The 24,851-nt window shown below is 46.5% G+C and overlaps 1 protein-coding gene across 1 annotated transcript in view; it reads right to left on the bottom strand.

Annotated features, from left to right (window-relative positions):
* Positions 1-20,953, bottom strand: part of COL6A2 (collagen type VI alpha 2 chain) — a 44,243-nt gene extending 23,290 nt beyond the window's left edge. Inside the window, exons 1-18 of the mRNA XM_083706218.1 lie at positions 20,684-20,953; positions 20,187-20,521; positions 17,042-17,170; positions 15,572-16,191; positions 14,128-14,148; positions 13,251-13,316; positions 10,009-10,062; positions 9,517-9,561; positions 8,632-8,658; positions 7,925-7,951; positions 7,790-7,834; positions 6,827-6,880; positions 5,882-5,944; positions 5,001-5,063; positions 2,989-3,078; positions 1,649-1,711; positions 733-795; positions 271-333 (exon numbers count right to left, since the gene is read on the bottom strand). Of these exons, the coding sequence (XP_083562344.1) occupies positions 271-333; positions 733-795; positions 1,649-1,711; positions 2,989-3,078; positions 5,001-5,063; positions 5,882-5,944; positions 6,827-6,880; positions 7,790-7,834; positions 7,925-7,951; positions 8,632-8,658; positions 9,517-9,561; positions 10,009-10,062; positions 13,251-13,316; positions 14,128-14,148; positions 15,572-16,191; positions 17,042-17,141 (1,464 nt within the window). The 5' untranslated portion in view covers positions 17,142-17,170; positions 20,187-20,521; positions 20,684-20,953. The remainder of the gene's footprint in view (positions 1-270; positions 334-732; positions 796-1,648; positions 1,712-2,988; positions 3,079-5,000; positions 5,064-5,881; positions 5,945-6,826; positions 6,881-7,789; positions 7,835-7,924; positions 7,952-8,631; positions 8,659-9,516; positions 9,562-10,008; positions 10,063-13,250; positions 13,317-14,127; positions 14,149-15,571; positions 16,192-17,041; positions 17,171-20,186; positions 20,522-20,683) is intronic.
* Positions 20,954-24,851: the final 3,898 nt, after the last annotated feature.

Raw genomic sequence — 24,851 nt, 5'->3', positions numbered from 1 at the left:
CATTTGTGATACAAGGAGTTATGGGATCTCAGTGGGAGGTTATGGGACATGCACTGATCGGAAATGATGAAGGCTCAAACAGTACTGAAAGTAAGATTAAGAAGGCTCAAACAGTACTGAAAGTAAGATAAAATTTGAGCACAAATCGTCATGAATGCACAACGAAAAGGATGTCTGCTGGGAGCGGATGGCAGACGGGGCTTCTCTTGCCAGCTGCATGGAGAGCAAGCCAATGGCCACAGGTGGAAGAGGCATGTGAATGAAACTTACGGGCTTTCCTGGTTCCCCCACACCACCTTGAGTGCCTCGTGGGCCAGGCAATCCTCGCTCTCCCTGTGAAACACAGAAATGAGAGGGAGAGTCAGAACTTGCATGAAGTACAAACATTTCAGACTGTTCAAGGGAAGAAATATCTAATTAGTTAACAGTTGGCAGCTGAGATGAGGGAACTCTTTCCCTCCCCCACTGTTTTCTTGCTTCTGTCCTCAGGAGTGGAGCAGAGGATTCCCCCCCCCCCAATAGGATGTGCTCAACACTCAACACCATTTTGAGCCCCATTTTGCCGGATTCAAATTTGGCACTCCAATCTCATCAGTGTGAACATACACTGGTGGCGGAGTCCTTGATGGACAAGTATCTTCAAATCTGCTTTCAAATAAACTCCTTGGGGAGCCCCTGCTGCCTGCTGTGCATGGAGGGAAAATGTTCTGCCATTTTGTCATTCTTTCATACCCTGCCTCCCTTGTTTCCAACTTCTCCTGGTAGCCCTCTCTGGCCCTCAGAACCAGGGTCTCCCTGTGAAAGAAGAAACAAGGCGTTAGAGAGCCAATCTGTTCAGTCCAAGTTTAGCAAGTTCCTAGACCTTCTCTGGTGACAAGAAATCTCACAGAAGCTGCAGCCATAGCTATAGCTACGACCACCAGCTCTCTGCTGCTTGAGGTGCTTTTAGGTGGAATCTGCTACGGAATGAGTGCTACTTATGCATACAAGTTTGTTTGCATCATCCACACCACCAATGTTTCCTCAAAATGCCAGCCTGGAGTTTTTCTTCATTTAATCTGGATTTACCCACAGAAAATCAGATAGCCTGCTATGGACCTGCAAGCCAATGCTCATTAGCATTCTTTTCTTTGGATGGGCGGTTTGTCACCTGCGTGCTGTTTCAGTGGGTGGCCATGTGCTCCTCCTAGGAGGGCGACCAGTGGAGTGTCTCTCTCTCCATCTTAAGAAAGCAGACCTGAACTTAGGCAACCCAATTCAGAAGAGCGGCTCTCTCAAGACCTCACAAGACAGTGAATGTGGGGGGTGACTTCTTGGAGGCTAATCACATAGCAGATACAGTAGGGGTTAGTCAGTCTTGTGCAAGAGCTTGGTTTTAAAAATTAAGCAACAACAACCTTGCATTGCAGGGGGTTGGACTAGATGACCCTTGCGGCCCCTTCCAACTCCACAATTCTATGATTCTATGAAAAACAACAAATGTGCTTTTGTTGTTTTGCAGGCTTATTTTGCAATCATTATGACTAGAATCAAAATTAATAAAGAATCTCTCTCTCTCTCTCTCTCTCTCTCTCTCTCTCTCTCTCTCTCCCCCCCCCCCCCAGTTAATTAGGGGTGGATTTCCTTCCATTACTTTGGATGAACTTACTCTCCCGCCTGGGGGTCCAGCACCTCCAGGTCCCCCCTTGGTTCCAGGATCACCACGACGGCCCTTAAAAAAAAGAAACATTGAAAGCAAACAAAAGAAAATGATCTTGAGCAAATGCTCTTCGAGCACATCCATTGTGCCTTATTTGAGCTGAAAAAACTAGGCGTGTCTGAAGGATGGCTCCAACCTCTGTAGAAAGAGGGGCCCACTTCTCCCATGACGCCCCCTTTCATGCAATGCTCTTGCCAGAAAAGGGGCAGCGTCCGTAGCATTCAGACCCCACCTTGTACCCTAGATGTCATTAGGGATGCAAAAAGGTTCCTGAAATGTGCCCAGAGAAATTGAACTATTTTTCGAGTCACCTGGCAAAATAGTTCACTTCTTCAAGCTAATTGCAAATCAAGTCCGGGGGGCTACTCCAAGCGTGTTCAGGTAGGGAAAGGCTGCGTAACTTCTCCTCTGTTACTTTTCTAGCTTAAAACCGTGCTTCCCAAGCTGCCTTTTCATCCACAGGGTGTGCTATGGGGACTCAGTATCTTTCTTCCCATACATAGGTGAAAAATAGGCTTAGAGAGGAGGACTTTGAGCTGTAAAAGGACCAAGTAGGAGAGTAGCCTTTCTCGGCTCCTCCTCTCTCCTTCTGCTTCCACACAGCTAAGTTAAAAGAGTAAAGCAAACCTGAAGGACATAATTCTGTGCAACGTGTGGATTGACACTTGCTGCAGGAAAGATAAAGAGTGGGTGAAAGTAAAAGCAAAAAACAGTGCTTTCAATATTGGGAATATAATCCCATTAAGTGGGGTGTGGGGTTTGTGGGAAAGGCAGACATAAATTCCTATACTGTCTGGTCCAGCCAAAGTTAAGCTCTTTCTAAAGCACAATTATTTCAATGAGAGAAATTTCAGGTTAAATTTAACTCTCCAAGTGAAACCAAAGCATCTTAAAAGTGCTTTATGTGGGCTGGATCATGCCTTCTGTTAAAAGCACAATCAAATTAAATGTCAGCACATATCCAACTTCTTATTGGATGGCATTTGGTTGCTTGCATACTGGAATGCACAGATCTGGCATGAATCTCAGTCGCTGATTGTGAACAAATCCAGTTTTAATATTGCTCTGGAAGAAGGAGCAGGAACCGATGTCACTGAAATCTGTATCTTGGTGATGCATTTATGAGTGTAGTCAAGCAGTAGCAGCCTAGAATACTTGCCTGTATGGAAATCTTGCTATTGTGATAGATGATAGATAGATAGATAGACAGACAGACAGACAGACAGACAGACAGACAGACAGACAGACAGACAGACAGACAGATGAAGTAAGTGGAGTTAGAATCTTACAGGTTCTCCTTTGGGTCCAATAGTTCCAGGGCCACCTTTGGCTCCCTTTGTCCCAGGAGTGCCAGGAGATCCATTGGTGCCTTTTGGTCCCTTTGAAAAATAAACGGAAACAGCATTAGAAGACCTTTGGGGAGAAGGGAAGGTCAAGGAAGGGCAGTGTCAGAGCACAGCCTACGTATAATGGGGCACAGACAGTACAAAGAGTCACATCTTATGCAGGATGGTGAGATGCATCTTAATCTTAGGCCCAGTTTTGGCACAGAAACTGCTCTGGTCACACTGTACATTGATGACCTCTGTCAGCAGTGGAAGTGCTTCTTGCATTGCTATTACCACTCTGAAAGAGTGGGTGCACAGCTTGGGGGTCCTCCTGGATCCTTTGTTGTCACTTGAGGCTCAGGTGGCCTCAGTGGCCTGGAGTGCCTTCCATCAGCTTCAGCTGGTGGTCTAGCTACACCCCTATCTGGACAGGGATAGCCTAACTACTGTTGTCTATGCTCTGGTAAATTCAAGGTTAGATTACAGCAATATGTTATATGTATGGCTGCCTATGAAGATGCTTTGGAAACCTCAACTGGTGCAGAATTTGGACACCAGTCTGCTCACTAGGACAAGACAGTTTGAGCATCTTACACTGATCCTGGTGAAACTGCATTGACTGCCAACTAGTTTCCAGGCCCAATTCAAAGTGCTGGTTTTGACCTATAAAGCCTTCAATGACTTGGGACCACAATACCTCAAGGACTGCCTCTCCCTATATAATCTGACCTGGACTCTGTGATCATCCTCTGAGGACCTTCCTTGTGTGCCACAAGAAGTCCGGAGGGTGGCAACATGAGGATGGGCCTTTTTCTGCCATGGCTCCCCGTCTGTGGAAAGCTGTCCCCAGGAAAGTTAGTTTGATGCCTTCATTATACATTTTAGGTTCCAAGCAAAAGTGTTCTTCCAGGCCTTGGGCTGATTAACATTTGATGTCCTTTTAAATGTGTTCATGTGTGTGTGTGTGTGTGGGGGGGGGGAACTAGCCAAGTTCAGCTTATTCAACGCCTAGCATATTGCAGTTGCTATAAATGGAACAGAATCAGATCACTGCATGGAGAGTTTAATGCAATGCTGCCAATTTTCTCATTTCTTGTTCTGACAACTATGATAACAACAGGATAACTTCTGACTGTGGCCCAGAACTTCAAAGAGATCTAGCAGTTTTATAACATGCAGTGGTGGACCTACATTTTGGGGGGTCCTGAAGCTTGAACTGTTATGGCGGTCTCTTCACAACCAGCAATGAGGTCTGGGTAACCCCTGTTACCTTCTTCGACGGGATCACCACTGGTGGGTTTTTCCACAACAGATCACGACACCTTTACAACATCTGTGCTACTGACTCTCAAACTTTGGGATTGTTGAAATACATACAACAAAAAAGCAATCAATTTAAGTCATGTGACTCAAATTGAGTCTACTAGCAGTGTGGACTAAAATTGCTTCTGGGGCCCCTCCAGGAGTTTAAGCTTCTTTAGTTTCATAGTAGATCTGCCCCTGAGAGCATGTCTAAAATATGAGGGGTACTGTCAGGGAACTGCCATCGGAGCCAGAGGGAGAGGGAGGGCTCCAGAGGGATTCTGGAGAGCGTCCCAGCAGGGAGAGAGGCAGCCCATCTTCTGGGGAAGAGAATCAGTGTAGCACCAGTGGAGAAGGGGGGCAGATGGGGGAATCGGTGAGGGGGCTCCATGACTCCTCGCCAGAGACCAGCGGGGAGAGCACGGGTCCTCCACTGCCCACACCCTCCCTGTGCAGAAGACTTCCGCGCAGAGAGAGTAGGCGGAGACTAGGCATCAAAGAACTTCTTTGCTGGAAGAAGTTCAAGAAATGCCCACTGGCGGATTCTGCTAGCGATTGAGGCAGCCACGGATGGGTGGCTGTCTGGACAGAAAGGGTTCACCCAGGTAGCCCAGCCAGGTGTGGCGACGACTTACGCACGAGCAACCCCTAGAACCATTACAGGTACATACCCGATTTCCTTTCTCTCCAGCCAACCCAGGCGGTCCGCTGCGACCAGGACGGCCAGGATCACCCTGATACAGAAGGAGTAAGCAGAAACAGAAGTAGTAAGAAACGGTCACACCAGCTCTACATCCACGTAGATCAAAGCTGAATTGTATGTGCAGCAGTATAAGCAGTCTGAAATTTTCTGGTGCAAAAAAGATGGCAGCTACTTTATATTCAGTGTTTGGTATTTGACAATTGACATTAAATAGCTGATATTTTACACAGCTCCATTCTTATGGGTTCAAGAATTATGCATAAATGTTAGAAACACACCAAACAGCCACAATAAATACCTGGGCAATTTTTAATAAAGCCTTCCAATCCATTTGTAGATTTTGTGATGGGTTGGCCAAATATTCATAGCACAGCACGATTGCCCTGGCTGCATATTGGGTGCACTTTTAGACCCTGCGTCACAAGGGGCTGCCTGTCTTCCAACATCTTCAGCTTATTCTCAGTGAGTATGTGTCACTGCTGCCTTGAGTGACTTTGAGGAAGGGTACTGTTATGTACTGAGTTGAATAGGATCCAAAAGGCAGCAGTCTGATTGGTCCTAGAACAATAGGATTTAGAATGCAGCAGTCTGATTGGTCCTAGAACAATAGGACCCAGAATGCAGCAGTCTGATTGGTCCACAGGAACCACCCAATCCAGCTCCAGGTGGAAGTGAATCTGCAACCTGATTGGCCTACAGGAGAATCCCGGAATTAGCCAATCACGTGGGGCCCATTGTGTAAATAATGTATATAAAGCAGACATTCTGGGGGAACTTGGATTCCTCCTCACCACTATGAGCTGAATAAAGAGCATGAAATCCACTCTTGAGTATATTTCAGGTACAGACCTTGATCCCTTGGTCCCCAGGCAACCCTTGATCTCCAGCACCTCCAGGATAACCATCAGGGCCCTAGGAAGAAAGGCAAAGGTGAGCTGCTTCTTTTCTGAAAGCTCTGGCTTGTGGGGACATCTGCACATGGAAAGCAATGGGCTCTGTGATGCCAGATAAAAGGCCAGCCCACCTTTTGACAGAGATGCAATCGCCTCTTTCCTCCCTGATGCTCACCTGCGTGGGAACCTCCCTGTCAGCTCCAGGAATGCATTCAGATGCAAATTAAAATAGGATCTACAGGTCTTCCTCCATTTGTTTATTTCATAAAATTTATACACCACTTGATTGTAAAAAAACCCAAACAAAAACCCCTCAAAGGGGTTTACAAAAAGCTAAAACAACAGATTCAAGAAAAATTCACAAACCCTGTTTTTCGGTTAAAATACTAAAACAGATTAAAATTCGCCTCAGCGTTTCTAAGCATCTGGGTTGACCTGTCTAAACAAGAATGTATTTAGCAAGGGCCAAAACCAAAGTGCAGGTGTTGCCACACTAAACGATCAATTTCTTACATCTGCAAAATGAGTATTATGTGGCACGTGTAGTAGTGCCAGTTCTGCCGATCGAAGTGGTCATACAGAATCACAGAATCTTAAGAGTTGGAGGGGACCCCAAGGGTCATCTGGTCCAACCCTTTGCAATGCAGGAATCTCAGTTAAATCATCCATGCCAGATGGCCACCCAACCTCTGCTTAGAAACCTGCAAGGAAGGAAAGTCTGCCAAGTGGGGCACATGTGGGGTAAGGCGATATAAAATGAATAATGGTAATAAAAAGGCATTTTTTATTTGTTACTTGTGTGTTAGCTGCCATATTACTTTACGCAGCATGCTCAAAGAAACACTGCGCCCCACACCCCACTGCTGGAATGCACAAAGCCAAGATGAGAAAACATTCCTACCCTGTTGCCTGGGTCTCCTTTACAGCCAGGAGGTCCGATGCGCCCCAGTTTGCCCTGGAAAGATCACATGCAAAAACAAAGAAGTGAGAGACTGTGAACAGTAGAGAGAACTCTATAGATGGTTCATTCTCCTTGGGAAAGATGCAGCCTCTTGACATCCACTGGCTCAGGCAAGATGTAGCCCTGGGGGGTGGGGAGGGGCTTTCAATTTCTCTCTCTCCCCCTTTGTCTGAAACAGGAGGGAATTAGCTACTATGGGATGTGTCTGGCTTGTTTGGGATGTTTTGAGGGAACTTAGGATCTTGCAGGTCTTAGGTTCCTATCACATGCCCCCCTCAGAATCCTAGAATGCCATGTCTTAAACCACAGAGCCTAGGACTTGCCGATCAGAAGGTCGGCGGTTCAAATCCCAGCAACAGGGTGAGCTCCCGTTGCTCGGTCCCAGCTCCTGCCAACCTAGCAGTTCGAAAGCACATCAAAGTGCAAGTAGATAAATAGGTACCGCTTCGGTGGGAAGGCAAACGGCGTTTTCGTGCGCTGCTCTGGTTCGCCAGAAGTGGCTTAGTCATGCTGGCCACATGACCCAGAAGCTGTATGCCGGCTCCCTTGGCCAATAAAGCGAGATGAGCGCCGCAACCCCAGAGTCAGCCACAACTGGACCTAATGGTCAGGGTCCCTTTACCTTTAGGATCTTGCAGGTCTTGGGTTCCTATCACATGCCCCCCATAGAATCCCAGAAGGCCATGTCTTGGTCCACATGGCCACATGGAGAAGGATGCCAGCAGTCCACCAGAGCTTTTGGCAGGTGAACCAAGGGGTCTTTTGGTGGGACAAGCCTGTTGGCAGACTTTACTCTCCATTGGCAGAGCAGCTCTTGCGAGCTGTGGGGTGGCAGCCATAGCGGTTTCCTTTTAAAGGACATAAGCAACCCGTTGACTGTGTCTGATCCTTGAGTAGCCTTACCTTTTGCCCACTTGTGCCGTTCCGTCCAAACAAGCCAAAAGCCCCCTGAAAGAAAAGAAGCAGAGCGTGAGAAAGCTGCTCTCATCAGGAAAGCGGAGCTGGAATAATAGGTAGCAATCCAGGATTTGCCTTTACCTTTCGTCCATCTCCTCCAAACTCTCCCTGCAAACACAAGAAAGGGGGGGGGGGAGCAAACAATGTTGAGTCAAGCCTATTAAAATCAGCCACGCTGGCAGAACAGAATGGAATATATATATATATATAAATCTTTGTTACTGAATTGATTATGATCCAAAAGCTAGCAAACAAGATTACATGCAAAGACCTCCCTAGATAGTTAAGCAATCTGAACAAGCAGTTTCCCCTCACGGAATGCATTTTGTATACTGTTTACACGAATATATTATACACTAATAATTATGGACACTTTCCCCCAGGAAAGCATTGTTTTGTTGGAAAACGGCATCACAGAATTCAGATAAGTGTGAATTTTAAAGGATAGCTGTGTTCCAGTTCACATATAGTTTCAGAAAGTGCAAATCTGACAGATTCAGATTTAAATTTCTCCACCATCCTTTGCGGAGATTTAATCTGTCTACAATTTCCACCTTGGAAATGAGGCTGCAGCTGGACCTCCTGGCTCTGGGCTCCAGCTGGGAGGTCCAATCTCTGTGCTTTTCTTATTTTCCCCCTCCCCTCCTCTTTTGTAAAACATCTCACTAGATGAAGAGTTCTGGAGCACTTGAAAGCTTGCCACTAATCTTGTGACATTTGGGCTGGTTTGAATAAAATCACAATATGCGTCCCATAATTTTCTGAATGTAGTATATAAAATAGCTTACCTTTTCTCCTTTTAGACCATGAATACCCTATAGAAGGAACAAAAAATGTACATTGTGTTAATGTTTGTTGATACGTGTGACATCGATTTAGAGTTCTGGCTTTGATATAGTATCATATATTTCATGTATATATGATCATATATTTCCTGAAAAAGTTCTAAGTGGTTTCTAGAGATAAATAAATAAATAAGACATATTTGTTTGCAATGAAGCAGAGCTTTTATTACCCAGAAGCACCATCAAAAGCATCTAGTCATGCAGGCCCATGTCCCTTTTGCCCGACAGAATTTACAGAAAGAATTTATTTTAGGGACTCTCTGCAAAGTGTAAGGGCATTAAGCCATCATCAGTTACTTGGAAAACTATGCATCCAAAACATTTTAGACAAGGGCCGGTAGTGACTGGGCAGAATAGTGTTTCACATTAATACAGACACCAAATGCCCATGCTGACAGTCTCAATATTCATAATTTAAATAATAACACACAACCTATTGGCCTTATTATATCATATTGGATTATATATAACTATATGCTAGCTATATATATAATCCAACAGACAAACAGCCCTAACTAGTGCAGCTATGGCTAGCCTTGCTTTTCCCAGCCAAGCCAGGCAAGTTGCATCTGCTTCCGGCACTCGTCCGCGGCAGTCAGCCTCGTGGTCTGGATGCTTCATCAATGCTGCAGGTGTGCAGTTATCACCACATGGCATTTTCTACCACTAGTCCTTTGCACTAGTAGCCGGTTGCCTTTCCCCTGTCCTCTGAGTGCCTCTGGGTCAAACATTGTGGCCCCAGATGAAGGGTTGATCCGACGACTGGTGAGCCGCTAAAATGGAAAGAAGAAAATGTGGCAGAAGGATAAACAGACGCAAATCTTTTACCTTGGGACCTGGATATCCAATTGGACCTTCAATTCCTGGGTCACCCTATATTTAAAAAGACAAACAGCATTATTAGTTGCAATAGTTTAAACAGTATATTAAGACTGCCATCCTATACACATTTATCCGGGAGTAAGTCCCACTGAGCTTTGGAAAGGGCATGTACAGAATTACCCTGTTAGAGATTTTCAAATCATTATGTCCTTCATTACTGCAAGAGGCAGAAACTGAAGTTTTACTGCTTCTGTTTTATAATGGTGAAATGAAACCGCTAAGATACTTGGACATTGTTTTAAAGAGAGGTTTCAATATGCTGCTTTAGCAGTTTCAAGGATCACAGTCTGATTTGGTTAAATATCAACCCCTAAACAGGTGTTCAAATTGGAATATTACTCCATATGATCCTGAACATTTAAATATTCAATGTCAAAACTCACCCCAGTGGCTAATGGAGTGGGAAGGAAGTCCTCCTATTTTTTTTCAGCTACTCACCTGTCGTCCTTTTAGCCCAGGAACACCTGGCACCCCCATGTTGCCCTTTGCACCCTAAAAGCAAATAAAAAAATAAAACAAATTAGAGCAGTATGTCTTGCATTTTCCCCACTGTAATAGAAGGGCAATTTCAGCAGTTTTCAGGGACAAAAATGTTTGTGCTAGGCAACCCCTCATGGAAATTTGGAAGGAAATAACAATGTCTCTTTAACTTTTTCCATCTCAAAGGGTACTACCTTATATCTGCTTTTTGTTGTTGTTCTTCCCCAACTTACAGTGTGTGTGTGTGGGGGGGGGGGAGTCAAGATCAGGACTGCACCGAGAGGGAAGAACATAGTTAATCCTTTGATCCCCACAAAAATAAATAAAGCTGTATTCTGTTTAATTGGGTTGATTAATTGGGTTGTTGATCACTGGATAAACTGGGAAAATGAATAAATATATTTGTAATTATAATTGAAGTGTATATTTCATACCTTTTGAGCTGATTAATTGGGCTGATCAGTGGGTATATTGGGGAAATGAATGAATGAATATTTAATACTTTTGGAATTAATAACTTACATGGGGGAAATAAATGAATTTTTGCAGCCTTCTTTGATTTTAGCACATTTGCAGATTCATTTAAAAGCATTGCTGGGTTCATAACCCCCCCTGCATCATGTATTTTCTTAATTAACAGAGACTTAAATCATAACAATTGGCATGTAGGAATCTTCAGAAATATTTGAGGTTAAAAGGAGGTTCCTCACACTTGTAAAGGCACACAATTCTGTCAGTATATGCACATTTCCTACAGGCTGTTGGAGATTATGCATACTAGCTGGGAAATATACAAAATTCCCTGTTCATAGAAGGATTATGGGCACATTCTCCATAAGGCCGAGTGAATGTGCACAATGTCTAGTTATTACAGACCTCCCCAAGGGTCGCTATTTCCAGGGACGTCTTTGATTTAGAGAAGCCATCCCGGTTTCTGATTTGATCCCAATTTGTCCCGTTTTTCCTTAGGATGTCCCTATTTTCATCAGAGAAATGTTGGAGAGTGTGTGATTATACACATTGACCAGTGAAAGAACAATTGGTCTAATCATTTAACACTCTGCAGCCCAGTAGTCGTCAACTGCACTTTGTCCAAAAGTGGAGTTTTGTCCAGGGGCATTTTCTTTGTGGGAGGAGCCCCTGCCTACCTGCTACAAGGAGGGAGGAAGCCTGCTTCAAAAGAAGCTTTTGCTAAGTCCTGGAAGACAGTTTCTGCACTCCTGTCAGGAATGGAGAGGGGAGGGGAGAGACTGTTTCTGCCAGGACCCCTTAGGACAGTGGTGGCGAACCTTTTGGAGACCAAGTGCCCTAACTGCAACCCAAAACCCACTGATTTATTGCAAAGTGGCAATCTGGGGGATAATGTGGGGAGAGTTGTTGAGCTTTTTCTGGGAGGAGTACCCCAGCGTTAGGGACGCGGGTGGTGCTGTGGGTTAAACCACAGAGCCTAGGATTTGCTGATCAGAAGGTTGGCGGTTCGAATCCCCACGACGGGGTGAGCTCCCGTTGCTGCTCCTGCCAACCTAGCAGTTTGAAAGCACGTCAAAGTGCAAGTAGATAAATAGGTACCACTCCAGTGGGAAGGTAAACGGCGTTTCCGTACATGTTACTTAAGAGGCAATTCAAAGGCTTGAATCACTTTCAGAAACTTGGAAAGGTTTTAAAAAGTGGTCTTTGCTCTCTGCCCTAGTGCTGAAAGGAAGAATCCTATATTTGCATTATTGGGGGCAGGGAGTGAGAAATACGGTCTTGTGGAACCACTGTTGTATCTTTGCGTGTTACCAAGCCAGGAGGGATGGCCGCAATAGCGTTACATCCAGCAATTGGCCTACTTTCCCCCAATCTTGACTATGGCAGGTATCTGAATTTTCTTATGCTCTTCACAACCTTGGTCTCGCAGAACAACATAGCACTCTGGGACACAAGGTTCCCCTCTCCTCGGGGTGTTTTAATTTTATTTTTTGCTAAGGCCAAGAGAAGCAACGAAGGCTTACACAGTCACAACAGCAACGTGGTTGGGTGCTTGGCTGAGCAGCAGAAAAAGGTGAGTTCAAACCCCACCAGGCCTGGAGGAGGGCAAGTGCCACCGCTCACCACCTGCAGGGGGTTTCGCAACAGGAATCAAAGGAGAGTGACTGCTGGGACTCAAGCCCCCACCTAGCTTGTCCTCATTGCTTTAGAGGTGGAAAGACAGGAGGGCTTAACATCTTCCCGGAGCACGGGCTGCTTAGTGCTGCCCCAGGAAAGGTTTGCTCAGGAGGAGATGAGCTGTGCGGAATTCAAGCGCAGGTGAGGGAGCAGGTCCTGGAGGAAGAACTGTGAGGGGAGAGACTTCATCAGGCAAGGCCTCTTTCCACCTGTTGAATGTTACTTTTTTGATGTTGGTTGCTTATTTTATAGTTTTATTATTGCATTAGATTGTTGTAAGATGTCCATAAGATGTCCATTTCTTGTTTCTTCAGCTTGTAAACCACCTTGAGTATTGTTAAGATAGAAAGACGGTATACAAATTAAAAAATGATGATGATGACACCGTGTTTCCATGTCTCGCGCTGCGCAACCGTGCACAACTTTGTGCGGAAACGTCCCCAGAGAAACGAGTGAAAGCTCCGACGGGCACTTCGAAGGCACATTTTCCACCCGCCCCACAACCACCCCACACTCTCTGCCCTCAGGCTCCACCTTCTCAGGAAAGGAGCAACTGCCCCCTTTTCTCTCACTCTTCCCTACACAAAACTTTGTCCTCCGGCAACTGTGTGGGCAGCGCCACTCCCTCTCCCTGCAGGGCAGCCCGCGGTGGGTGAGAAGATAACAGGCCTCGCCACAAAATGAGCGTCCCATTGCAGCCGCAGCCTACCAGCTGGTGCTGGGCGCGAAACTCTGGGGAGCGTTTCCGGCTCACATTGGCGTAGGGGTGTGTGTGTGCTCAACTCTCCCCCCCCCCCGATTCCGCTGTGGCTGGTGTGCACTATAAGGAGCATTTCCCACCCACTGTGGCGTGGGGGGTGGGAGTGGCTGTCACCTTTGCAAACCACAAAAAACGGACCTGATGGGGCGATGGCGCAAGTGTCCACAGAGAGGGCTTTGCGTGCCATAGGTTTGCTAGCACTGCCTTAGGATAACTCTGTACCCCCCAACCGGTGGCTTGTGGCCCCTGGGTTAGGAATCACTACCAGATTGAACTATATCATTCTACTTACCTTTTGTCCCCGAAACCCCTTTGGGCCAGGTGGGCCTGCAATTTCTAGGCAGCTCATTTTGTAGCACTGAAATAAATCCAAACAAAAATTAAATGAACGTTCGTAGCTGAGACGCTGATTAAATTTCTACACTGTGATAAAAATAAAGAGACCTCACCCCAAATCTAATGAATCCCAGCGGTCTACTGAACGACTCTGGGGACTCTGCCCCATTTCCCAGAGGGAAGGCTAAGATTTGCTACCATAACTTTGTGGTCTCTTGCTAGGTAGGCAAAATGTGTTTCATTCTGCTGGGGTTTTGCAATATGAACTGGGCACCTGCTGAATTTGGCATTGTGTAATCCTCTATTTCTCATTCACAGAATAATTTGTTAAGATGTCTGTAGCAGCAGTTAAAGCAAACAATATGTGCCAGGTATTATTGTGCTCAAAGAGAACACAGCTAACCCTCCCTCCAGACCCCTCACGTGGTAACAGGGAACATATGTAGCAGAAACTTTTCGTATCCACAGAGGCTTCCCGTGCAACTCAGAAGCCTGGGAGCCTCCATGGGCACAAAAACCCCACACCTCCCACTGCAGTTCAGGTGAGGGGCTGGGAGAATTCACACCACCTTAAGGTAGTCTAGGCAGCCTGCTCTTCCCATCTTCCCCTTGTGCATCATAAATGCCTGAAGAGGCCTATGGAATTAGGCAAATTCGCGGCCCACTCCTCTAGATGTTTTATTTAAAATAACTCCCACTAAGTTAAATAGAATAGTCCTAAGTAAATATGCCTGGGTCCTGCTGCCCTTCTATGGAGCTCCAGTTGCTCTTTTGAGCGCTCTAATTTTGTCAACAATTGAAATGCTGTTATTCGGGAAAGAACCTGTACTTACCTCTCCATAGGCTTCGTGTTTCTGTTGGGAGAAAAAAGATTTTTAAAAATTAACTGAAGGAAGAAGAAAACCGAGACAGCTCTTTCCTCTGCATATTCTCTCTGCGTCCTCTGGGCAAACGTGGATTTTGGCACCTCACCTGGGCATCATTCATGAGGCACCTCAGCCCCTCCATTGTTAAAAGCAACTCTCCAGTTTGTATTCTTGCAAATAAATGCTTGTGTGCATGTTCTCTGAAAAACCAGGGAGGGACATTTCAGTGATTACGGATGGCTCTCCTTTACCTCCTTGCTTCTGCCCTTTCTTGCTTGCTCCTAGAGCTTGTTGCCTAGCCTCCTGCCTCAGCGTGGGAGCAGGACAGCGTCCCGCATCACACTAGGGGGACCCCGGCCACGTCAGGTTGCCAGGCGGCCAATCAGGTTGCTTGGGGGTGTGGCCAGGGCCAATTTAAGCCGTGGTGGAACTCTGAGGCTTCCCTTTCAGCCTCGCGCTGAGGATCTCCCACCCTTTTCCAGATTGCGTCATTGGTCTTGCTATGGACTTCGGTTGGTTGCCGTTGAGGGGCCTGGTAGGACTTTTTCCACTTGGCAAATTGGCACCAGCCACTTGGCTTTCACCTACCTCATAGCAATTGTCACACCTTTGTAAGGTTTGGCGGGTAGGCATTGGAATAGCAATGTGAGGGGGAGGAGAGGTGTGGCCATCACCATGAATAAGGGTATTCCATTAAAGGAATCTGGGGGTGTGGATCTCCTCCAAAGCCTGTCGGGAACCCAGGGGCCCTTGAGTCGATCCGCATTGGCTGGGCTCCCCCTACTGGTAGTTTACCCTTACCAGACTTCCCCAGAATAATATGAGCTGGGGGGAAAAGGTGGGCTCCTCCTCATTTCAGCAGCACCACTCTAACCCAGAGGCAGGCGGCTTGGCTCATTCCCCAGCCACTGCAAGCAAGGGGGACACCAGGCTGGTAGGGCCAGGCACACCCCAATGGATGTACAGATCGTGCAATCCCCAAGTGAGGACGGAAGCCTAGAACTCTGGCCGAATGTGGGGCTGTGGAAATCTAGGGATTGTTTTTACTCCAATTGTGGTTGGATGGCTTCCAGCTAAAGGACTGAGCTGAATAATTTTATCACACTACAGGTTTTAAGAATGCTGCATACTTGGTATTATGCCTAAATTAATGATGGAGCACGCCCATAAATCTAGGAAGCCTCAATGACCACTGACTCTTAGTTGGTTACTCGGTGCTTGGAAGGGCATTTCTTGTACTTTGGAGCAGCTAGGCTCCTTTGGGTGGGTGGGCAGGATAGAAATTTAATAAAATCTATAAAGCTTCTGCTTTGATATCCAGCCTGGACAATGCAAACTGCCTGAAGCTAAATAGTATTTCAAGAAATTGCATTATTCCCCCCACCCCCACCCAAGAGAGATCCATTCTTACCATAACTTGGATGATCCTATCAATGGTATTGGTATCTATATCGGTGGTTGATTCTTTTCTGATCGGGTCCATCTTTGTGATGGCGTAATTGCTACGGTAAAGCTCCAGCGGCGGGTTGGCAATCTCTCGCAGCCCTTGCTCAAAGATGTTGTGGCTGGGGGCCACTGCAAAGAGCCTGATCCCTGCGTCTCGGGCTCTTTCAGCTTGCAGCTTCATCCCTCCACAGGGACTCCCGGTCACATGGCCATCAGTGATCACAATGGCGTAATTGACAGCCCCAGGGGATGGATTGGCCAGGATCTGTGCTGTCATGTTGGAGATAGCACAATCTGTGAAGGTGCCCCGACCAATGTACTGAACACTCTCCAACCGATCACGGTAGATCGTCTTGCTGTTAGTGAACTCGCTGTATATTTTCACCACATCTGAAAAATGGAGTCCTGCAAATTGCCAGTTGATGGACACTTGACTCTGGTAGAGCTCATTCTCCAGCTTTGTGATGAATTCAGGGATGAAGCTCTTCATATGGGTCACTATACTCCCCAAAGGTGCAGTCTGCAGCGCAATACTCTCAGATGTGTCAATCACAAAATACACCCTGATGGGACAGTCAGTTTGATCTGTATAGAAACAGCAAAGAAAAGTTTGCTGATGCAACCACATCAGTCATACCAAGGCTTCTCAGAGGTCTCTATGAGGCCTGAACACTTTGGACTTGTGCCCTTAAAAATAATCACATCCTCGGGGCATAGGATGGGAAATACCTGGCTTGGAGCTCAACCTTGAATTCAGCTTGGGATCAGGGCTTTCCCCCCAGTCAGAACTTGCTGGAACACAGTCCCAGCCCCTCTCAGGTGGGCACCATTGCCATCACAAGAGAACAAGGGAGGTGTTATTGGAGAGCTCTGACACCTCTTTTTCAAGAAAAATAGCACTGCTTGGGATTATAGTCAGTCACAAACTGAATGTGAGTTAGCAGTGTGCTGTGGCTACAAAAGAGGGCCTGCATTGATTGATTAATAGTTTACAAGTCACAGGAAGTGGCTTCATTCTGCCACCAGAAGGAGACTCCCTGGAGACTCAGCTATACAGCTGTAAATAAAGATTTTAAATGTGTTGCAAAGTGCAATATACAAATGTGGCACTAGATGGCGACAGTGAACTATGCAAAATTCAATGTATTTTTCAAAACCTTTTTTTTGAAAATGCATTTTCACAGTGCTTTTTATATGTGTGTAAAGTCCACCACTATCTCTCAGTGAAGCTCCAAATCGAATAAATGGGTGACAAAGTGGAAAATGAGGTTCCAAGTAAGTAATAGTGGTGGTTAGTGAGGTGAGATGGAAAGGAATAAGTTAGCCACACTGTGAGCCAAGCAAAGAAGAAAAGTAATTTTCCATAGGGATAGGAAAGAGGAGGCCAAAAGAAAATACAAGGGAGAAGGCAGAGTTTCAAAGATTGTGCTTTTACCTGCACAGGACGAAGCTGCAGCAACATCATCATCATTTTGAGCATGGAGAGGAGCCAGCGTTGTGCACAGCAGAACAGCTAAAAAGGCTTCTGAGAACATCTTGGCCACTTTATCATACACCTCGAGTCCTGTCAGGACAGAGCCAACATAACAGTCTTAGATTATGAGCTGATTAAGACATTAGACATGGACAGTGTGGCGTTTCAAATATTCTTTTTTCTATCTCCAAGGCAATAGTATTCAGTGCCATGGAGGGGCAGCCATAACATGAGGTGACTGAGATTTAGCTTGGCTGGAGTGGGTGAGCCCTTTTATTTAATTTAAGTCTGGCAGTGCAACTTTTGCCAGGAAGAAACTACTCAAGCAGCTTGCCCTGAGCGGTGCTTGTTCCATTAGTTGACTGGAGTCCTTCCTGGGGAAAGGTCAGCAAGTTTAAAACATCCAGGTAAGTGGGTGAATATGGTGGCAGAGAATGGCACTGCCCAGTATTGGGGGGGGGGAGAAACCAAACAGGGGGAGGAATTTGGGAGTTCAGCAGCCTCTGGGATAACCTGAAGTACCCTCTAGCACCCAAGTGCAATTGAATTCACTATCTGTAGCCTGCCCTGTAATTTTAAATGTGCTGTTATTGTTTTTTCCTTAATTATCTAATCACCCTACAGAAGTGATCCTGCAGAACACTGGTCCTTGAGTGCCTGCCTTACTAGTTTCAAAGAAACTACTCCAGATTCCATTCTGTTGATTAAAAACTAGTACAAACGTACCTCGGAAGTCAAATGGAATCTTTTCCAGAAGTCCATTCAACTTCCAAAACACTTGGAAACCAAAGCGTGGCTTCTGATTGGCTGCAGGAAGCTCCTGCAGCCAATGGGAAGCCACAGGAGTTCTGTTGGATGTTCGGCTTCCAAAAATAGTTCACAAACCGTAACACTCACTTCCGGTTTTGCGGCATTCGGGAGCCAAAACATTCGAGAACTAAGCTGGTTGAAAACCACAGTATGGCTGTATACAGTATATTTCCTTTACAAAGGACTTTAGTGATGTGAATATATTTTGCTGGCTATAAGAGAGAAAAACTGGAGGAATTACACTGCAAGCCCAGGGAGAAAATGACTATACGTGTGCAGGGTTGCACCACTAGTGAAAACTACCAGATATTCAGCCTGGATCCTAAGCATGTTTCTGCTCACAATAAATGTAGATAACTCTTAACGATTTTAATGACCTGACCAAGATGCATTTTAACCTTTCAGGTTTAAATCAGGTCCCTGATTCAGCCTGTCCCCTCCTTCCTAGGGCTGCATAGCTCTGGCCATCTTTGCTGACAGCCTTCGGGTTCTCTGGCATTGGAGAATTTGCAGGCCTGAATCCTGAAGGCCCACAGTTCTTTGCTTTAGCTCCCTAAAATCACAGTAGCCTTATCACACCAGGTTCCCAGAAGTGCACTGTTTCTGTGTTCTAGGTTTTATTTAAGTTACACCATCTTAACAGTGTGACAGCAGATTTCAAAGAAATGTGGGTCTTAAAACACACTCTCTCTCTCACACACACAAACACACACACCTGACAGGCAAACCTAACTAATGCTAATGTATTACATTTCTCTGGTCGATGAAATGTGGCAACCTTAAACAACTTAGCAAAATTATTATAAGTGACGGGAAGGGGTGAAAGGCTTTGATTAATGATGTGGTTAGAAACACGAGAGAGTTTTCTCACACACCTGTTCCATACCCTCTAACGTTTCTCTGATGAAAATAGGGGCATCCCAGACCTGCTCTGGGGGAGACAGGTACCAGTGGGAGATGCTCAGACTACAAGGTGGCCAGTTCAGACACAGAAAGATGCAAAAAGTGAGTTACGGTGGTTGCCTAAAATGGAGATCCTTCACCTGACTTTTCCAGCGAATATGTCTTTTTCCTTATTACAGAACTGGGCTCTCGAATGTTTTCTCCAACATTGTGCATTAATAGATATTGTACATGAAGATTCAAGTTCTCTCTTAGCTTCCCTCCAATTTTGCTTTCTGTGTGAATGCTGCCTCAGAAAACGCTGCATTCTGATTTAACTGAAAGTTCTGGTGCATTTTTCCCTCTGGCTCCCAGTTTACTTGGTTGTGTGCTCCAAATATTGGGCAAAGCATCATCTGTCGCAACACTGGAAGAGTCCAGGCCACAAATCCAGGTATGGAAGAGAAAAAACCCAAAGCAGCCAGTGCCTCCCTTTCCCCAGACTTGGCTCATGGTCTGTGCATGGAAGAGAAGAGTCACAACTTCATAGCCTCATCTAAGAGTGAAATTCCCAGACACACAACCAACACAAACTTCTGCCCCTCCTCCCCACAACTTTGGGGTGCTGCTCATGTCTCTAATTTACACATCCTACTGAGGAACACAACAGTTCACAATTAGGCTGCAATCCGAGTAAGTCCTAGTTGACCAAAAAAGGACTTACTGTATCTATAGGATAGCACTGTAAGTTAGAGAGAGATGTCAAGAGTCTCTTGCAGCAACGAAGGAGAAAAGCCATTCTTTTCATTAGCAAAGAGTCTTAATTGTCTCCAATCTAGACATGCCATAGACAACAGAAGGAATGTTGTTGCTAGTTTCTGCTAAATCTGCCTAATATCTCCGGAGAACAAAATATGCCTGTTAGCGAGTTACTGCGGTGCGCAAAAAACACACGCCCTGCAATCTGCTGGCCAAAGGCACCAGATCTCAGGCAAAACCAAGGAAGCCACGAAAGCTAATTTATGAATTATAGGTGCAAAACTATCGAAACGGACAACGTTGCCGTGCCAATGAGTGTCTGCGCTTTGAAGAGCAACGGCTGTTTCCTAGCCACGTAGAAATCAAAGACCAGCACAAGCATTTCATGACATTCATCGCCTATTGTGACTTGAGGTGAGTGACAGCACCTCGTCCTTCCCAGGTGCCTTTGGTCCTGCGCTTGCTGTGCTGGGGCTGCTTCGATCAGTGCGACCCCCCTAGACTTGCCCGCTATTCCTGGCGCGGCTGCCTCCTCCTTTCCCTCGCGCTCCCTCGCCGCCCCAGCCCCGCCGAGCTTCGCCCGCTCTCCTCCGCGCTTCCCCAGCAAGAGCCGCGGGCGAAGGCGCGCCGTCGGGCGAAGCTGCCGCCCGCTTACCTGGGGAACCGACTCGCGGCAGCTCCTGGGCTTGCGCGCGTTTCACGAGGGGCGCTGCATCTTGGGCGACAGGGGCTCCTTGCCTTCGCTTGACTCGGGAGTGGAGAGAGGGAGCCCTCCGGGCGGGGCGCGGGCGCCTGGCTCCGTCCTGCCTCTTTCTCCTCCCCCCGGAGCGGGCCAGCGAGCAAGTAAGCGCGACCCGACGAAGCGGCCACCCGGCGGCGCTGTGGCTCCACCATTCGCGCTCGGGGGCGCGGACCGTTCCCGGGTCTCCCGCCCGGGCGAGCTCCAGCTCCGGCTGCCTCTTGCGCAAGCCAAGCTTCCCCGGGGAGCCCCTTCTCAGTGGCGTAGCGTGGGGGGTGCAAGGGGGGGGGGGCCGGCCGCACCGGGCACAACATCTGGGGGCGCAAATCCACGGGTTAGGGGGCGCAAATCCATGGGTTAGGGGGTGCAAATTACTTGCCTTGCCCCGGGTGCTGACAACCCAGCTACGCCACTGCCCCTTCTCGTGTCTTTCCAGGGCGCCCTTCGCCAACGCGGTGCCCGCCAGGGGCTTGGGACCCCCCCCCCCCACCCGACGGCTCTCCCAGCAGCGTTTAGAAAAATCACGGAAAGGGGGAAGACCAAAGTTTTTCCAACACGTCACTTGTTCAAAGTACAATCTGTGCCACTTTAAACTAGCAGCCCACCGCCCCCTTTCCAAGGCCAGCTGGCAGCACTGCCATCGCGGACGGAAGGAGGCGAGGTGGGCTTTGGTGATCCTGCAGAGGAACTTGGTACCCAGGTCACCAGTTATTCTAAATTTCTCAGGACGACACTTTTCACGGTGTCTGGAATTGATACTGATTGTATTTTTGAATCAGTTATCTAGATTTTCCTCTAGTCCAGATTCTCTTTACAAGGATGTTTGGTGACTCTAGAAAGGGGTAGGAGTGAAATGGGAATATTTTGATGGGTTTTGCTTTCTCCCTCCCTGCTGCTTGCTTTTCAAATAAGGACGGTTGGCTGAGCTAATTCTGAGATTTCCCTTTTTCTCACCCAAAGAGGAGGAGGCCGCTTTGCAAAAATTTCTCCAAATATTCTCCATCATTTGTTTGTAGTGGCTGCTCTTTCTCTCTCTCTCTCTCTCTCTCTCTCTCTCTCTCTCTCTCTCCCCCCCCCCCATGTTCTGACCTGGTTGCAAACACACTTTTTTATTGTTTTCCAGTATTTTGGGACTGTGCTAATCTCAAACCGGCTGGATTCTTAAGAACCCCTGGCAGCATTCTTTGCTCGGTCCGGCTGCCACATTTACGGGAAGGGGTTGAAAGAAAGCATGTGGGAAATCATTCCTCAGAACTGAAACTTCTATCATCCTGTGGCCAAGTGCAAATGCTTGTGAGTATTTTAGAGCATATCAATTGTTAGTTCAGAAACACAAGTTAGGAAAAACAGGAAGCTAATTTATACTCATGTATAATTTATAATTATGGAGCTGGAGGAGACTCTTGAGAGTCCCATGGACTGCAAGGTCAAACCTATCCATTCTGAAGTCTTGTATCTAGAGGGTGGTCAACACAAGGTAGAGACCGTTGCCTGAGTGAGATTTCTTCTATGTTGGTTATACATCTACCTCACATTAGACAAAGATCCTCTCTTTAGCGAAGTCTTGTCAGACCCCTTTCTTTCCCCAGGGCTACAACAGTTGAACATAAAGATACAGTGGTACCTCAGGTTAAGTACTTAATTCAATCTGGAGGTCCGTTCTTAACCTGAAACTATTCTTAACCTGAAGCACCACTTTAGCTAACGGGGCCTCTTGCTGCTGCTGCGCCGCCGGAGCACGATTTCTGTTCTCATCCTGAAGCAAAGTTCATAACCTGAAGCACTATTTCTGGGTTAGCGGAGTCTGTAACCTGAAGCATATGTAACCTGAAGCATATGTAACCTGAGGTACCACTGTACAGCAACTTTGACTGTTAATGGAACTTTTGCGATGCCCCCACCATCTGCCAAGGCTATAATAAAAATTAGGTTGAACGCCAGGAACCGACAGCAACAGCAGAGAAAGCATGTTCCCCTCTTTACTTTCAACTTTCTTGGGCTTATGAAACTAATCACAATTATCTTGAATTTCTGCTTATCCCTCAAGAAAGAGGGGCATTTTCGTTGGCCAGGTTTAATTCAAATCCATCAAACCTCCTTTGGGGTAGGTTCTTGGGAATGGTGGAAGGAGAAAGAATTTGCCCATCTGAAGACCACCTGCTGCAAACTCTTACACATATGGTTTTTAAATGTAAACGATATGCTGATCTCCGCCAGCAGTTTCTAGATCAACTCTGCATCCCCAAATGGAAATCATAGTTGGAGGTCATACATTTTCTATTACTGGGGAATGATCAGGAGCTCACCAAGTTAGTGGCTAAATATCTTTATTTGGTTTTTTTGTTGCAGAAATACATTGCAGACGTCTGATCTCCCGGGAGACCTAGAGCTGTAACATTAGACTGTTTTGCCTCTTTTCATTTGACAAATGTTTTGTGACGTTGGGGAGGTGGTAATTCTGTATTGATTTACTATGGATGTTTATATGCGATGCCAATAAAAGGTTTGATGATGATGATGATGATGATGATGATGATGATGATGATGAAGGAAATCAGCCCTGAGTGCTCACTGGAAGGACAGATCCTGAAGCTGAGGCTGCAATACTCTGGCCACCTCATGAGAAGAGAAGACTCCCTGGAAAAGACCCTGATGTTGGGAAAGATGGAGGGCACAAGGAGAAGGGGACGACAGAGGACGAGATGGTGGGACAGTGTTCTCGAAGTGACTAACATGTGTTTGACCAAACTGCGGGAGGCAGTGGAAGACAGGAGTGCCTGGTGTGCTCTAGTCCATGGGGTCACGAAGAGCTGGACACGACTAAACAACTAAACAACAACAACAAATTTATACCGAATCAAACCATCAATCCACCTGGCTCGGGATTTTCTGCACTCCTTACAATGGGGTGATAGAAGAAAATGTCCCTGAAAATGGAGGGGCAGGGGAAAATATTCTGTGAAGCTCCAGTGACTGGGTGGGTTTGGCTCAGGCACAACAACTCTCGGGTGCCGAGGTGTCTTTGGTCCCCTCAATACTTGTTTGAAGGGCCCCTAGTGCACATCATGCATGTGTGACACATCACAGCTTCGCCAAAAATGAAAAGGACATTGCTAACACCTGGCAGAACCTGTTAATTCAGAAACCCAAAATCTGGGGAGAGGTCTGGGATCCTATAGCAGGAGGCAATAAATATTATATCTGGACAGCTTTTCAGACATTGGTTGCATCCAGATTGTCTAGTCTATTGACCTGTGAACCACCCTGAGACCTGCAGGTTTAGGGCACTATATAAATTTAATAAATTATGATATTTTCTTAAACTAGAAGCATGGGGCAGGCATGTATCCCCCCTGCCCACCCCCACCCCCACCTGGAGTGCTTTCTTCCTGGTTTGCCTTGATCAATTATGTCTGAACTCTGGCAAAGATGAAGCTTCAAAGCTAACGGGCAAAGGAGGGACTGAAGGGGCAGGCAGGGAGCGCAAGAGCCTGGTATTCATTCTTCCAGTATATAAAACTTGGCTTATCACAGAATCATAGAGTTGGGAGGGACCCAGGAATCTCAACTAGATCATACATGGCAGATGGTCAGCCAACTTCTGTTTAAAAACCTCCAAGGAAGGAGAGTCCACCACCTTCAGAGGGAGACTGTTCCACTGTTGAACAGCTGTTACCATCAGAAAGTTATTCCTGAAATTTAGTTGGAATCTCCTTTCTTGTAGCTTGAAGCCATGAAGTCCTACCCTCCAGATCAGGAGAAAACAAGCATGTTCTCTGATCCCTGTGACAGCCGTTAAGATATTTGAAGATGGCTGTCATATCTCCTGTCAGTCTCCTCTTTTCCTCTTACCCAACTCCTTCAACTGTTCCTCATAAGGCTTAGTTTCCAGTTCCTTGATGATCTTGGTTAGCCTCCTCTGCACACTTTCCAGCTTGTCAACATCCTTCTTAAATTGTGGTGCCCAGAATTGGACACAGTATTCCAGGTGTGGTCTGGCCAAGGCAGAATAGAGTGGGACTTTTACTTCCCTTGATCTGGGCATTAGACTTCCGTTGATACAGCTGTTGCTGCTGCATCACACTGTTGACTTGTGTTAATCTTGTTGTCCGCCAAGACCCCTCGATCCTTTTCACATATGCTACTAGCCAGCCAAGTGTTCCCCATCTAATATTTGTGCAGCTGGTTATCCCTGCCTAACATGTTTATAACTTTGGATGAGAAAACTAACTGATCATTTTGAACTATGGAGCAAACTTCCCTTGACTTCCAGGTGTATCACTCTGAGTCAGTCATTTGGTGACAATTTTTTAGCTTTTGGGGAGGGCAAGGGATTTAAAGTCCGTCCAGTCTCGAGAACAGGGTTGGGCCTGATCCTCCTTCCTCTTTGGCATTTCCACCAATGCTCAGCAAGGTAACGCTAGCTGTGTGTTTGGCCTGTTCTTGTGCCTTTCCGCATGGCACCAGCCTTGCCTGGTTGGCTGTGCTCATCACGACTGGAACGCGCTGCAGTGTTTGCTTTATTTTCTAGTCACCAGAGAAACCAGAAGGGGAATCTTGAAATCAGTTTCCCAAGAAATC

The sequence above is a fragment of the Podarcis gaigeae genome (genome assembly GCF_964106915.1).
Source record: "Podarcis gaigeae genome assembly, chromosome: 1".
NCBI classification, from domain to species: Eukaryota; Metazoa; Chordata; class Lepidosauria; order Squamata; family Lacertidae; genus Podarcis; species Podarcis gaigeae.
Note: the sequence above shows the minus strand (reverse complement) of the source record. Positions and strands in the feature narration are given on the sequence as shown.